This window comes from Schistocerca nitens, chromosome 4 (genome assembly GCF_023898315.1).
Source record: "Schistocerca nitens isolate TAMUIC-IGC-003100 chromosome 4, iqSchNite1.1, whole genome shotgun sequence".
Lineage (NCBI taxonomy): Eukaryota > Metazoa > Arthropoda > Insecta > Orthoptera > Acrididae > Schistocerca > Schistocerca nitens.
This window is the reverse complement of record NC_064617.1, coordinates 283,710,690-283,725,950: the sequence shown is the minus strand read 5'-3', so window position 1 is coordinate 283,725,950 and position 15,261 is coordinate 283,710,690. Positions and strand designations below refer to the sequence as shown.

Sequence of the window (15,261 nt, the reverse complement as noted above, 5' to 3'; positions counted from 1 at the left end):
GTCTACATTTTATATCCTCTCTACTTCGACCATCATCGGTTATTTTACTCCCTAAATAGCAAAACTCCTTTACTACTTTAAGTGTCTCATTTCCTAATCTAATTCCCTCAGCATCACCCGACTTAATTTGACTACATTCCATTATCCTCGTTTTGCTTTTGTTGATGTTCATCTTATATCCTCCTTTCAAGACACTGTCCATATTCCATTCAACTGCTCTTCCAAGTCCTTTGCTGTCTCTGACAGAATTACAATGTCATCGGCGAACCTCAAAGTTTTTACTTCTTCTCCATGAATTTTAATACCTACTCCGAATTTTTCTTTTGTTTCCTTTACTGCTTGCTCAATATACAGATTGAATAACATCGGGGAGAGGCTACAACCCTGTCTCACTCCTTTCCCAACCACTGCTTCCCTTTCGTGCCCCTCGACTCTTATAACTGCCATCTGGTTTCTGTACAAATTGTAAATAGCCTTTCGCTCCCTGTATTTTACCCCTGCCACCTTCAGAATTTGAAAGAGAGTATTCCAGTCAACATTGTCAAAAGCTTTCTCTAAGTCTACAAATGCTAGAAACGTAGGTTTGCCTTTTCTTAATCTTTCTTCCAAGATAAGTCGTAAGGTCAGTATTGCCTCACGTGTTCCAACATTCCTACGGAATCCAAACTGATCTTCCCCGAGGTCAGCTTCTACCAGTTTTTCCATTCGTCTGTAAAGAATTCGTGTTAGTATTTTGCAGCTGTGACTTATTAAACTGATAGTTCGGTAATTTTCACATCTGTCAACACCTGCTTTCTTTGGGATTGGAATTATTATATTCTTCTTGAAGTCTGAGGGTATTTCGCCCGTCTCATACATCGTGCTCACCAGATGGTAGAGTTTTGTCATGACTGGCTCTCCCGAGGCCATCAGTAGTTCTAGTGGAATGTTGTCTACTCCCGGGGCCTTGTTTCGACTCAGGTCTTTCAGTGCTCTGTCAAACTCTTCACGCAGTATCTTATCTCCCATTTCATCTTCATCTACATCCTCTTCCATTTCCATAATATTGTCCTCAAGAACATCTCCTTTGTATAAACCCTCTATATACTCCTTCCACCTTTCTACCTTCCCTTCTTTGCTTAGAACTGGGTTTCCATCTGAGCTCTTGATATTCATACAAGTGGTTCTCTTCTCTCCAAAGGTCTCTTTAATTTTCCTGTAGGCAGTATCTATCTTACCCCTAGTGAGACAAGCCTCTACATCCTTACATTTGTCCTCTAGCCATCCCTGCTTAGCCATTTTGCACTTCCTGTCGATCTCATTTTTGAGACGTTTGTATTCCCTTTTGCCTGCTTCATTTACTGCATTTTTATATTTTCTCCTTTCATCAATTAAATTCAATATTTCTTCTGTTACCCAAGGATTTCTATTAGCCCTCGTCTTTTTACCTACTTGATCGTCTGCTGCCTTCACCACTTCATCCCTCAGAGCTACCCATTCTTCTTCTACTGTATTTCTTTCCCCCATTCCTGTCAATTGTTCCCTTATGCTCTCCCTGAAACTCTCTACAACCTCTGGTTCTTTCAGTTTATCCAGGTCCCATTTCCTTAAATTCCCACCTTTTTGCAGTTTCTTCAGTTTCAATCTGCAGTTCATAACCAATAGATTGTGGTCAGAATCCACATCTGCCCCAGGAAATGTCTTACAATTTAAAACCTGGTTCCTAAATCTCTGTCTTACCATTATATAATCTATCTGAAACCTGTCAGTATCTCCTGGCTTCTTCCATGTATACAGCCTCCTTTCATGATTCTTGAACCAAGTGTTAGCTATGATTAAGTTATGCTCTGTGCAAAATTCTACAAGGCGGCTTCCTCTTTCATTCCTTCCCCCCAATCCATATTCACCTACTATGTTTCCTTCTCTCCCTTTTCCTACTGACGAATTCCAGTCACCCATGACTATTAAATTTTCGTCTCCCTTCACTACCTGAATAATTTCTTTTATCTCGTCATACATTTCATCTATTTCTTCATCATCTGCAGAGCTAGTTGGCATATATACTTGTACTACTGTAGTAGGCATGGGCTTTGTGTCTATCTTGGCCACAATAATGCGTTCACTATGCTGTTTGTAGTAGCTAACCCGCACTCCTATTTTTTTATTCATTATTAAACCTACTCCTGCATTACCCCTATTTGATTTTGTATTTATAACCCTGTAATCACCTGACCAAAAGTCTTGTTCCTCCTGCCACCGAACTTCACTAATTCCCACTATATCTAACTTTAACCTATCCATTTCCCTTTTTAAATTTTCTAACCTACCTGCCCGATTAAGGGATCTGACATTCCACGCTCCGATCCGTAGAACGCCAGTTTTCTTTCTCCTGATAACGACGTCCTCTTGAGTAGTCCCCGCCCGGAGATCCGAATGGGGGACTATTTTACCTCCGGAATATTTTACCCAAGAGGACGCCATCATCATTTAATCATACAGTAGAGCTGCATGTCCTCGGGAAAAATTACGGCTGTAGTTTCCCCTTGCTTTCAGCCGTTCGCAGTACCAGCACAGCAAGGCCGTTTTGGTTAATGTTACAAGGCCAGATCAGTCAATCATCCAGACTGTTGCCCCTGCAACTACTGAAAAGGCTGCTGCCCCTCTTCAGGAACCACATGTTTGTCTGGCCTCTCAACAGATACCCCTCCGTTGTGGTTGCACCTACGGTACGGCCATCTGTATCGCTGAGGCACGCAAGCCTCCCCACCAACGGCAAGGTCCATGGTTCATAGATGTCATACATATTACATTTTGAAGAGAAACTCTGAAAGTTTATTTACAAAAATTCGATATGCGAACAATGAATGACCCGGCAGATATCAATACGGTAATTGAATTCTTGCCATACCCATTCCAGCATGGCATTGTCGATTGTGGCAGTCGCTTTCCATATTCTATCCCGGAGCTCTGCTACATCACTTGGTAGAGGCGGTACATACACCAGATCTTTAATGTGTCCCCACAGAAAAAAATCACATGGAGTGAGAACTGGTGATCAGGGAGGCCATTTCATGAAACAGCTGTCCCCTTCTGTAGCACAGCTGATCCATCGATGCGGTAGCTCTGTGTTCAGGTACCCACAAACTTCACAATGAAAATAGGGTGGAGCCACATCCTGCTGAAAGATGAACGGGTAGTCCGATTGCATTTGAGGCATCAGCCATTGCTGCAACATGTCCAAGTAGGAATTTCCAGTGACAGGGTTCTCGGCAAAGAAGAATATCCCATACAGTTTTCGATGTGACAACGCACAAAAAACATTTACCTTTGGGGAATCGTGCTCAGATTCAGTGCATTCGTGTGGATGCTTTGTACCCCAGATTCAACAATTATGCCTGTTCTCTTCCCATTAGTGGCATCGACACTAAAAATTAAGCAATCAACAATGCCATCCCCATCCTCATTCATTTGTTGTAACTGAGAACAAAACTCAAAACGCTTGTCTTTGTCGTCATTGAGCTTCTGCACTAGCTCCAATTTGAATGGTTTCGTAGACAGCTTCCGTCACAGGACTTTCGACACTGTCATTGGAGCCATTTCGAGTTCACGGAATGCACAATGCACCAATTTCTTTGGACTCCTTATGAATGTCTCTCATACATGCTCCACATTCACTTCATGCACACTGGGACATCCGCTTCTCTTTGCTGGGCACAAGCAATCCGTCGTAATAAATTTGTTGTGCCAGTGGTAAATGCCTTTCTTGGTGGCTTCTTACTGTACTTAGTTGTAAACATCCATTGAACAGCTATAGCACACTTGTTTTTGTCAAACTCCAACACACAGAAAGCTTGCTCCGCGTCTGAACTCTCCTTGTTTATGACTAGAACTTTCAGGGTTTCATGTCAAAATGACATATGATATCTGTACAATGTTTTGTTCTTGTGCAATAAATAATTGAAAGTGTTTACGGACTTTATGTACATTCTGTATGTACCGACTCATTGAGCAGGCTGCTACTCTCGTCTTCTTTCTCTCCTTCCTTGGCTGTGCCGCCTGCTCAGTTTCTTTCTCTGAGTCCGAAGTCATGAGGGTATCCCAGGATAGGAACGGGCTGACTGTTTGGGTAGATAAGCTGATACTCACGCTCCATTCCCATTTGTGACTCCAGCTGCGGATATGCAGATGTAAGTCAAATCTCTCTTTGTTCGAAAGTGGAATGACATCTGGTGCACTACTGCTCTCAGTAATAAACTCCGCACAGTCAAGGAGACTGCTGCACTTTGATGCTCTTCCTTCCGCTCCTCTTAGGAGTCCACTGCTTTAAGCCATCTACACATTGGTAATACCAGGCTCACCCATTGTGTTCTCCTGTGTAACGAACCACTGCCACAATATGGTTGTGGAGTCAGACTGATGATATCCCACATATTGGTAGAATGTCCCCTCTGTGCTATGTATAGTCTTCCGTAATTTTAATACCAGCAGACAATTCATGGATGGTTGAACTGGTCCTCAGTTTCCTCTGTGAAAGTAGTTATTTCCAGATATAAGATTTTTCTTTACTCCTGAACAAAGGCAGGGTCATTGTGGTTGGTGCCTCTCTTCACATTTTCTCAGTCTGGGACCCCATGACCATTCCCCTATGGAAAGATCACTTTTATTTCCAGTTTTTAGATTGGTTGTAACCTTTTATTCCTTTTACTGTGTGTGTTTGACCCCCATAAACCCTCTCAATTAATCACTCAATCAATCAGTCTCAAAATTTGTCAGGGAAAAATGCTAAAACATGTCTGGAAATCAGGGAAAGATCAGAGAATTTCAATTGGGGAAACTTGTGGCAACACTGCAAGCTCTTGCAAGTGAATTTAAATCTCCCACCTACTTTACCCTTGACTTTGTCTATGTGATCATTCCACTTAATGTCCTAAGAATTGTTAGCCAGTATGTTATTCCATACTGTTGTGGTACATTCAAATTTTCTTGTATTCTTGTTCTGCATTGGCACAGGGGCAGCATGGTTATTAATGGATGTCGCATGGTTAATTTGAGGGTTGGCCAGATACCTTTCCTGTTACCACCCCATTACTTCCTGGGTCAGAATCTGTGTATCCCAGCTGCCTCAGAGAAGTGTTATCTGTGTGAAAGTGAATGAAAGTTTACTAAATGTTCGTGAGTTGTGTAACCGAGATGGGACTTGGGTACCAGCCCCATATTCACTTAGTGGGATGCATGGAAACAGCCTAAAAACCACATCCACCAAGCAACATTAATCCATTGATCCAGGGCCAGTGCATTTCCCTGGCCCGGAAGCGGAGATTTAACACATTAGGCTATGTATTGTTAATCCATTCATCCGGGGCCAATGCATTTCCCTGGCTCAGAAGCAGAGATTTAACACGTTAGGCTATCTGGGTGGGTGCAGTTGTGGCACAGTGATTTGAATTTACATGACAGCAACTGTTGACCAGGCATGTGACTACATGCAGTGTATTTGATGGTTTGTATTGTTTTACTCTGGTATTAATAATGGCCAAGAAGATCAAATAATATTGTGCTCCTATGGCGGCATTTTCAACTGTAATTTAATCTTTTTGTGTGAGAATGAAGTACATCTGGATAAAAAGTTAGTAGGGAGTTTTAAAATTGCCAATATGCCACGGAATATTGAGGTAGACTGAAACTATGCAGACTTGTGGCAGTCCATCATGTTACTATTTCAGTCAGTCCATGCAGAATGTGAGTTGTTCTGTGCATTGGCTCTTTAACATACACCCTCCCTGTCTGCCCACCCTCCTTAATCCCCACTCCCCAGTAGCACTTTTCAGAAGAAGGGTTGTAATGTTTATACAGGGACCTGTTTTGGACACTTCGTGACCTGATGCTGTGTGATGGAGCATTATTTAATTTGTCCAGTTGCAAGGAAAGCAATTGTGGCAGGACTGAATACCCCAAGGAGCAATTTTGTTGTTTAATTTGCAGTTCAGTTATGTTGTAAGTTTGTTGCTAGTCTTTACATCAAGTGATGATATAGCTTGTCTTCTTGCATGCTGTCACAGTTATATAACATGACTTTCCTGGATGCGATTTCGTAATCTGTGAATTCCAGGAGGGGGAGAAATGTGTGCTAGATTGTTTGTATAATACTGTGTGTGTGTGTGTGTGTGTGTGTGTGTGTGTAAATTCTTTGCTCTCAGTTCCCTCATGTAATTGATTTAACATGACTTTTGGTGAACATAGGATAATAATATATTTTTTCAGAAGAACATTTATTTTTGCTGGAAGCATTCGTCAATCTGCTAATTGAGAACAATGAATCTTGGTGAAAGTAAATGCATGGGAGGGAAAAAGGACTGTAATTCATTCCACAGACCTACTTATGTAAATGAAATTAAGTAACATGTCAATTTAATTTGCAGTTTTCACCGCCACCTAAAATCCCAGTGCCACAGAGTTGTCTGGAAGAACAACAACCCAGTAAGGTGCAAGATGAAACAACATGGGAAAGAGATAGAGACCTTTATTTGCAACTGAGAGAGGTAAATCTTTATTATATATATTTTTTAAGTGTTTTATATCTTACACAAAATACGAACGTGAAAAATTAAACCTTCACAGCAAGCTGTGTACAAAATTTATACCAGAATTGGAGTTTGAGAGAGTGAACTAGAGGTTTGCAAACTCGTTCATTTCTGGGAACTAGTTCACTTGTGATCCTTCTTGGGAACAATTCATTTTTACTCTTTCACCACTTCTTTTTATTTAATATTGTGCACACTATGTGGATTTTGGATACATTTCCAGAAAGAACATCACATATGCAAAATTATTACTTTTGCTTGATAAATTCATTGATTGCCTTATGTAGACATGTTGTTTACTTCAATTTCCTAAGCTGAATGTGTCCTTAGAAAGTATCTGACGGTCCAGTGACTCCAAGCCAATAGGGGCCAGAGCAGGCTGAACGGAAGAATGGATTATGTAACCTGTTTAAGACCCAGTGTGGACCAACACAGCCATCATTCACTTTTGAGGCAACCTTGTAATTGTAGCAAGTACTGTGTCTTCGTTTTCCATTTGTTAACGGAAAATAATGTACACTTGTGTCTGCTTTACTAGCATGAAGGAATTGAAAGTAAACCGTCACCTGTCAGCCCGACAGTAATAATTTTTTATAATGTGCGGATGCGTAAAAACTAAGACTTCTGACACAGGGGCAAAAGAATTGTTTTTTACAATTAGGAGGTATGTATCAGCAAGGGTGGCAACTACATAAAGATGTTCGGAGATCGGCGAAACTTCCTAAATGAAAAGGAACAATAGTCTCTTCCCACCCCCCCACCAAAAAAAAAAAAAACCTTTATGACATAGCACCCATTATTGCTTTCAAGAACTTTACAGTAAAAAATATTTTCGATCAGCTTCCAGTTGAAAGGGGCACCAAGGTTCTTGCATGGAATCAATCATCAGTTATTTGAGAAAGACAATGTCTGACCAAGGCAGGCAGCCATTAACAAATGAGAGTGAAATGCATATTGAATTCAACTTAAACGTATTCATGTAGCACAGAGGTAAAATTGAACTGGAGGAAGGACAAAGATGAATGACTCATACAATTCAAGTATTTTATACTAAGAACAAATTAATAATTGAGGACAAGCTATCATAAAGAACTGTGACACCATTATCACCAGCATTGTAAAATCATATAGTATGTTTGAGAAATGTGAAGCATACACACTATGATCAGTAAATGAAACACTCAAAGCATAAATAAAAATTTGGAACATTATTAAATGAAAATAGCAATTCAAATGAAATTGAGTTCTTAGAAAAAAGCCGTGGTGGGAACTGTGATTACTTCCTCACAGTAGCAGAAAGCATTACACCCACTAATAAACAACCAAAAACAGATGTATTAGATTTGCTTCTGCGGACACGGCGTGCATCACCAACAGATACTAGATTAAAAAACGTAATCCCTCGGCCGAAACCAAATTTATCAGGTAATTCGTATATTGTGGCCTTACCAAACCCTTGGATCGTGTGGACCGAGAGGCAAACTAAAATGTTATCACATTTATGACAACTCTCTTGCTTCGTTGGAGTCTGCTTTTCATAACAAAAAGCAGAGTGTCAAATTGTCAGAGTATCACGAAAAATAAAATGTCCTTGGAGTTGGAAACAAAAGAAGTGGGGTCCCACAAGGATCCGCACTTCAGTCAAATCTTGTTCTTAGCCTGCACGAGTGGTCTACCAATGACTTTGAAGTGCAGGTCAAAAATTGTAATGTTTACTGATCAGGAGTTCAAAGTCAGCCTTATGAGACACAGTTCTGATCATAATTGAGATTGCTTATGGCTGGTCAACAGCAAACAGTGAAAGATTAATCTTATAAATACTCATATTACACAATGTAAAGAAAGTAAAAATAACTTTCAGTCACCAGAAATAGATGTTAATGCTCACATGCTAACTGAAACAGTGTGTGTAAAATTCCATGGGATCCATTGGTAACAAGTTAAAATGGAGTCAACACACAGATAGTCTTAGAAGTGTACCTCATAATGTTGATTGAAAGACAACATAGGTGGCATATTTTAAATTTTTCACTGTATTTCCTTATGTAATTTTGCAGGAGTCACTAAAAGTGAATAAATTATTTATTCAACAGAAGAATTACTTGTAAGTATTCCAGGCATCTTTTTAAGGATCTTGATTTTCATATGCTTGCTTCTCAATGGGTTCCTTAATGGTGTTTGTTCCTGTGATTAGAACTCATCTTGGCTTAACTGTGACTTGTGCAAGCATAATGCAAGACGTGGTACTGATGTAGAATTCTTCTACTGGGGTTCAAAGGGGAGTTGCATACTGTACTGCAGCGTTATTCAATGATCACCCATCTAACACAAAGTAGTAAATTGACAATCTCAGCCAGTTCAAAAGAAGATTAGACATGTACTCATTAGTCTCTTGTTTCACAAATTACAAGAATATGTAGATTCAAGGATTGAAAATTTTTGTTAGCCACATGGCAAGTAGCAACTTTGTCAACCTGCATGAGTAATAGTAGTGTACTGTAAACGGTCCCCTGTTGTGACATGTTGTTACCTGTTTACTTTGTAAAACTCTATTGTAATCAAGAAAATATTATGCTGCCTGAAGAAGATAAACAGCAGCTATTTATATTACTAAATTTCTAATGAGGTTCCCAGTCCCAGTTGTAGGTTGCTTGTCTCACAGCTTCCAGAGGCAATGGAAATTGGATTTTGAGCATCTTGTATAATTATTGAGTGAATTTAAAAATTTTAAGTGCTATCATAACCTGCTTAATAAGAAGTATCACTTTGTGTTCAAAGTTTAACACTGTAAGACAACTATTACAGTTAGAAACTGTTTACATGCACTGAGGCAGCGTAACTTACAGTGCACAGTTACCCAGGCTATATTCGTCCAGTATTTGAGAATGAGAGCGTTTAGTGACTTCCAACAAGCTTTATACATAATTTAAAACATTTTCTAAATGTTTTCTTGCTTACTTGGTTAACATCAAATACTCAACACATTAAATCATTTGCAACCAGATGTTTGAAGCATCAGGACTCCTGGCAATAGTTGTCATACCAGTTGATCTTTGCTCTGGCTGGGAGGTGGCTGTGGGGATAACCCTTGATCAAAGTAGATGACATGAGGATGGACACTCTGAACATGAAATGTGTCGTATTGACACAATGTGCCCATTCTGATTCAGCCCTCTCAACAGACAGGTCTAGATATTTCAATGCAGACATTTACAATTACACTGCTTTTCCTACCTTGCCTACCCCACGGGGGGAGAGGGACAAACCAGACAACTGGGAGCGAAGCAGTTTACTAAATACCTGGTGTGTACGTGAACAGATGGAGATACTTTTACGGCAACAAAACCATTATTTTGTATGGAATACAGAGAAGACAGATTTGAAGAAGTTGACTTCAGGTATGAGAACTACTGGGTGACATACCAGTGACTGCTGCCCCACATAAAACTTTGAATGTGGTACAAGGAGTTAATTTTCCACAGAGGCCTTACACGACAGACAGATGAGGAACTACAAACCAATCTTGGATGGCGAGGTGAAATTTTGCCCAGCATGGACAAAAATGTCCCAGAATAATCAGAGATACAAGTACTTTCATCTTATCCTTTGAAGGAAATGTGCTCCCAGAAAAAGTTGGTTATTATCTGGAGCCTGAATTAGAACTGATCTATTCCAAGGACACAAAGTTTGTTGTGTCTCCTGTGTAAAGTTTTTCTTAGATGTATATCTGTTGAAGAACATTCTTCTTCCAGGGCAACAGTTGAAATATGTTGTGAATTTAGAAGAAGGGATGGGGCGGACTGTCTTATTAAGAAGATCAGGCCTGGCAAAGCATGGCTCACAAGACATTCTTCTCCAGCGAGTGTTTCCCCTCCAACTTGATTTGTACCCTCCTGTCTGCCACGGTTCCACCACAGCCTTACTGGCCAGTCTCAAGAATGACAAATCAGCTGGTGCCTGCCTAATCCCAATATGTAAATGTTAGCAGATTGCTAAAACTTTAGTTTTTATTTGGTTATTTATCTCAAATTTTTGTACTTACATTAATGTGACATTTAAATATTTAGTTTAGATTTATTTAACTTTATCTTTACAAGTTCTGAAATATCTACCGGTATTTTAGTTTTCATTGTAGCAAAACAAAGCTGATGTTTCAAAGACACATTGGTCACTGCATTATGCTGAGCAGATGTAATGTACTTCATTGAACAAAATATACTTGAACAAATGTATTGACCTGAAAAAAGACTTTATTTTAAGAGCAAAGTATGCGAGTTTTGGATACTGACCTTATGGCATGACCTCATAACTTGATGCATCTCTGTTTTGGATAGCATGAGTGAGTGGATAATTTTGTAAATTGTAGACTATTTCTTGAAGAACACGTTAACACTTTGTAGATTAATTTTCATTGTATTGTTAAAGAAAATGATAACCAGCTCCTGAAAATGAGTCACTCATTGGAGACTTCATCAGTAGTGGAAGTAAATCCTGAAAATTTTAGTTCTGTGTATTCTTGTTTCACTTCACAGAAACTTGTGAAATGACACAAACCTTCCATATTAAGTTCTTATATTGCAACATAAGTTTACACTGGAATCCACTAATATCCATAAACATATCAGAAGTAGTAAGTTCCTTTCCTTGCAGACATAAATTAAAATTATTTAAATGATCAGTAAAATCTGTTTAAATACTAGTTCTGATAAAAAAAGTGAATACTTCAGTTTATTTCCAAATTCTATAGTATGCAATTTTACTACTTCATTTGAAAACCTGAAAAGCTCTCTACTGAGTGCAAGAAAATGAGCTAAGCATTTCGATGCACTCAACCAATGAATTTCGGAATGAAGGCATTTATATCTGTATTCATTGTCAGTTCTTCCAAAATTTGTATAAATTTTTGATGAGACAGTGATGGGTTTCCTCCTCATATTACATTTGTAATTTTGTCACATCTTTCATTGCCGACTGCATTCTGACACTATTCCCACATAGTGCTTTCTGATGTATAATGCACTGAAAAGTTAAACAATTTATTCCATTTTTTCTTAAGTGATCAACGAAACTACTTTCGCTACCGACAATAGGTTGTGCACCATCAGTGCAGATTCCAGAGTACTTTTTAAAACTGCCATTTTGTTCAATACAATTTGTAACTGTGTTGAGAATATGCAAACCTGTTGTTCTGAGCAATGGAAATAAAGTGAGTAACTCTTCATGTACAGAAGAGTCATGTATTATTTGATGAATAAAAAATAGTTGTGGGCTGAGATCTGTTGGATCATTTCTCTTGTCCATAACAAAGAATAATGCTGACAGTTTGCACTAAATTATCTAGATTTTTTTATGCAATGCCCCATATCAAGAACTCAGTCTTTTACTGTGTTACTTGACAAAGCAACTGTTTTAAAGTGCTCAGCTGCATCATCATAACCAGATGCTTTCGCCATTTCTATTCCACATTGTATCACGAATATGCTGTTGCTGAAGCATTTTTGAGGTTTTACTAATTGTAAGGGCACCGCATGTGATGCAGTTAAACTATTTTCTTTAAGACTCGATCTTTCAGGCAATTTGTGTACCTCTTTCTTTAACTTATCTACTAAAGTGCAGTGTTCGTCATGAGAGTAATGTCCATGTGTTGTTTATGGAGTGAAGACAGCTGTTGAGCAAGATTACTACCTTTGTTTTGATTTAAGGTTTTTTTTATTTTGATTTTTTGCTTTACATATTAGTCCTTGGGTTTTTTGTTGGAGTTGTGTACAAAGAACTATATAATCTTCCACTCCTCATTGAAAACATAGTTTCTAGTATTCTTTCTTCTCAACATTCTTGATAATCATAATAGAAAAATAGCCACAGTAATAACTAGTCTCAAACAAAAATAATAACTATAGTAATAACCTAAAGGACAACCTGAGCAATAGGGCAGTATTAAGGAGAGGAAATCGGAACAATAGTGAGACCAAGTGGATGAACAAAATGTAAAGCTGAACAGCGAGTGAAGGTGCAAGAGCCTGTTTGTTAAGGAAATTGTAAAAAAGATGCTGCCACACTCAGTTGCTGATAAACAAGCAAACCATAGGCTGCGGCGAGGCCGTGTCTTCACCGTGAGAGTTGAGTTGAGGGGGAAGCAGTTACTGGAGGGAAATAGCTTGGAGACCATCTTGGCCTCGCCTGATTTAGATTTTCCTAAAACACCATTGGACAAAAAACAGCGATGGTACAGGTAAAAAATTGCTCACAAAAAGCCTTAATCTAATACTTAAAGTAAAAGCATTATGAAATGGGAACAAGTCTGTTGTTAGAAGTGCACACTTAATGGCAACCGATATATTACACATTAATTTCTCAAATCACTTTGTTTTGCATGGTGACAGTGCATCAAACTACAGAGCAGCAGATGCTGTTTGCGAACATGAATGCTGAGAGTGCTGCCACAGCCTTTCATTACCAGATCTGCCCCTCTTAGACTAAAAAGACAAGACAAGAACAAGTTTCTTCAAGTGAAGAGGCTACAGTAACCTGCATACCTATGTTAGATGGTGTTCTCATGTCATATGGATTAGTACCTTACACAAAATGTCCCTAAAAGTAAAAAAGTGCTCCACTTCTAGCAGTACTTCGTTGTAGGTTGCTGGAGCAACCAAGTGTGTCAAGCAACTGGAAAAAAATGCATGTAATTCCTATAGCCAAGAAGGGTCTTGAGGTAGATGTCATTGTTTATCTGCCTATATTGCTGACACAAACCTGTTGTAGAATTATATAACATTTTTATGCACATGCATTGACTTTTTTGGAGGGGGTGAGGGGTGGGGAGGAGAGACAATGAGTGAGTGGAGATAGGGAAGAGGGCATTAATGGAATACTCAGATATCTCAAAACACAGGACAATAAAAGTGCACTTATTCTTGTGAACATACTCCAGAGACAGCAGAAACCATTCCATTCGAAAAAGTTTTAGTGTTTCTTGGTATTTGCACAGTTCAATTTTTAAATGAAATTTATGAGTACACTATTGTACACTATATACTATTATACAGACTATAACTGTTGTTTGGCAACGGCCTTGCCGCAGTGGATACACTGCTTACCATGAGATCACCGAAGTTAAGCGCTGTTGGGCGTGGTTGGCACTTGGATGGGTGACCATCCAGGCTGCCATGCGCTGTTGCCATTTTTCGGGGTGCACTCAGCCTCGTGATGCCAGTTCAGGAGCTACTCGACCGAATAGTAGTGGTTTCGGTCAAGAATACCATCATAACAACCAGGAGAGCGGTGTGCTGACCCCACGCCCCTCATATCCACATCCTCCTCTGAGGATGACATGGCGGTCGGATGGTTCCGGTAGGCTACTCGTGGCCTGAAGACGGAGAGATAACTGTTAGTTTAAAATTGACAAGAAAGAGGTGGAAAAACTGATGTCGCAGCAACAGAGGTAAATTTTTACCAACGTGTGTCTGCTCAGCTATCTGCAATTACCATTTCTGAAGCTATAGGTAACACGAACAAAGACCTACAAAAGTCTTAAGTTAATTTTATTTTTACTTTTCCTGTTGTGCTTATTTATCAGTTGACAGTTTGAGAATAAAGATTTTTTTTCTGCTTTTATTTATGTTGCAGTCATTGTATTAAGATAAAGATAATGTAATAAAATATGCTGAATTTAACTTCTCATACATGGAAAAATTTAACGTCTCATTGCTTTCAGTTCAGAATTCATTATAGCTAAGAAAAATTGGTTTTTATATCCACAGATTTGTGGACGTGGCTACTCTAATGAATTGATAGAGGAGGAGTTTGGACAAACAGAGTGTAAGTTTAAACACTTTTTCTTGTAGTAGTTGATATTTAGTATACTGAAACTGAATTTAAACGTAAATGACCAGTATTTAAAATCATGTCACCAGAATTGTGAAACCATTGCAAATTATAAAGAAGCTTCTGAAATTTGTATCCCAAATTTTACTGTATGTATGAAGCATGGTATGCTTTTTGTTTTGCTCGATAACTGGACAATGCTTGGTATGTTGCAAAGATAGTTACAGTGTTTTCTGTACAAAAGTAGGTGTATTGAATGTATAGATTGAGGATGAATGTGAAGAGAGTAAGAGTTTGTGTGTAAATGAAGGAACTGTTGAATTGACTAGACTGTCTTCTCTATATAAAGATTAAACCCTTGAAATAAATCACTCAGTGTTCATACATTTTACATTACTCTTACATTGTACATTTTTAGTGTTCTTTGTGACAAAGGACAGATACCATAACACATGACTTAGTAAGGGTCACAACTGTTAGACAACTACCAAAGCTCAGTGTAGGAAAGCTTTAACATAAAAACAAGAGTTTGCAAAGGAAATGGTTTCTGAACAATTACGATCAGCTTGATGCTGGATGAAGGGTTCAAACAGAGGAAGCAGATGAGCAAAGCCATGGCTATTGAAGCTGTGCCAATTAGATACAAAATGAAGCATAAGACCACTGCAGATTTTCTAACCTTTACCAGTGATACAACATTACTACATGAGAATGAAGGAGATGCAAAAAAAAAAAATGCATTGGAAAATTTTGCTGGAATTGCATTGAAAGCTACCTACACAAAGACAAAGGGAGTCAATTGAGAGACTAACAGGATTGTTAGTGAATGGTGGAGAATGTGCACAGTTTTCTCTATCAGGGGAGGGAAAGGTGGGGG

At 38.8% G+C, this 15,261-nt stretch overlaps 1 protein-coding gene across 1 annotated transcript in view; it reads left to right on the top strand.

Annotated features, from left to right (window-relative positions):
- LOC126252852 (uncharacterized) overlaps positions 1-15,261 on the top strand; it is a 77,480-nt gene that overhangs the window by 19,601 nt on the left and 42,618 nt on the right. Inside the window, exons 2-3 of the mRNA XM_049953803.1 lie at positions 6,399-6,518; positions 14,321-14,378. Coding sequence (XP_049809760.1) covers positions 6,399-6,518; positions 14,321-14,378 — 178 coding nt within the window. The remainder of the gene's footprint in view (positions 1-6,398; positions 6,519-14,320; positions 14,379-15,261) is intronic.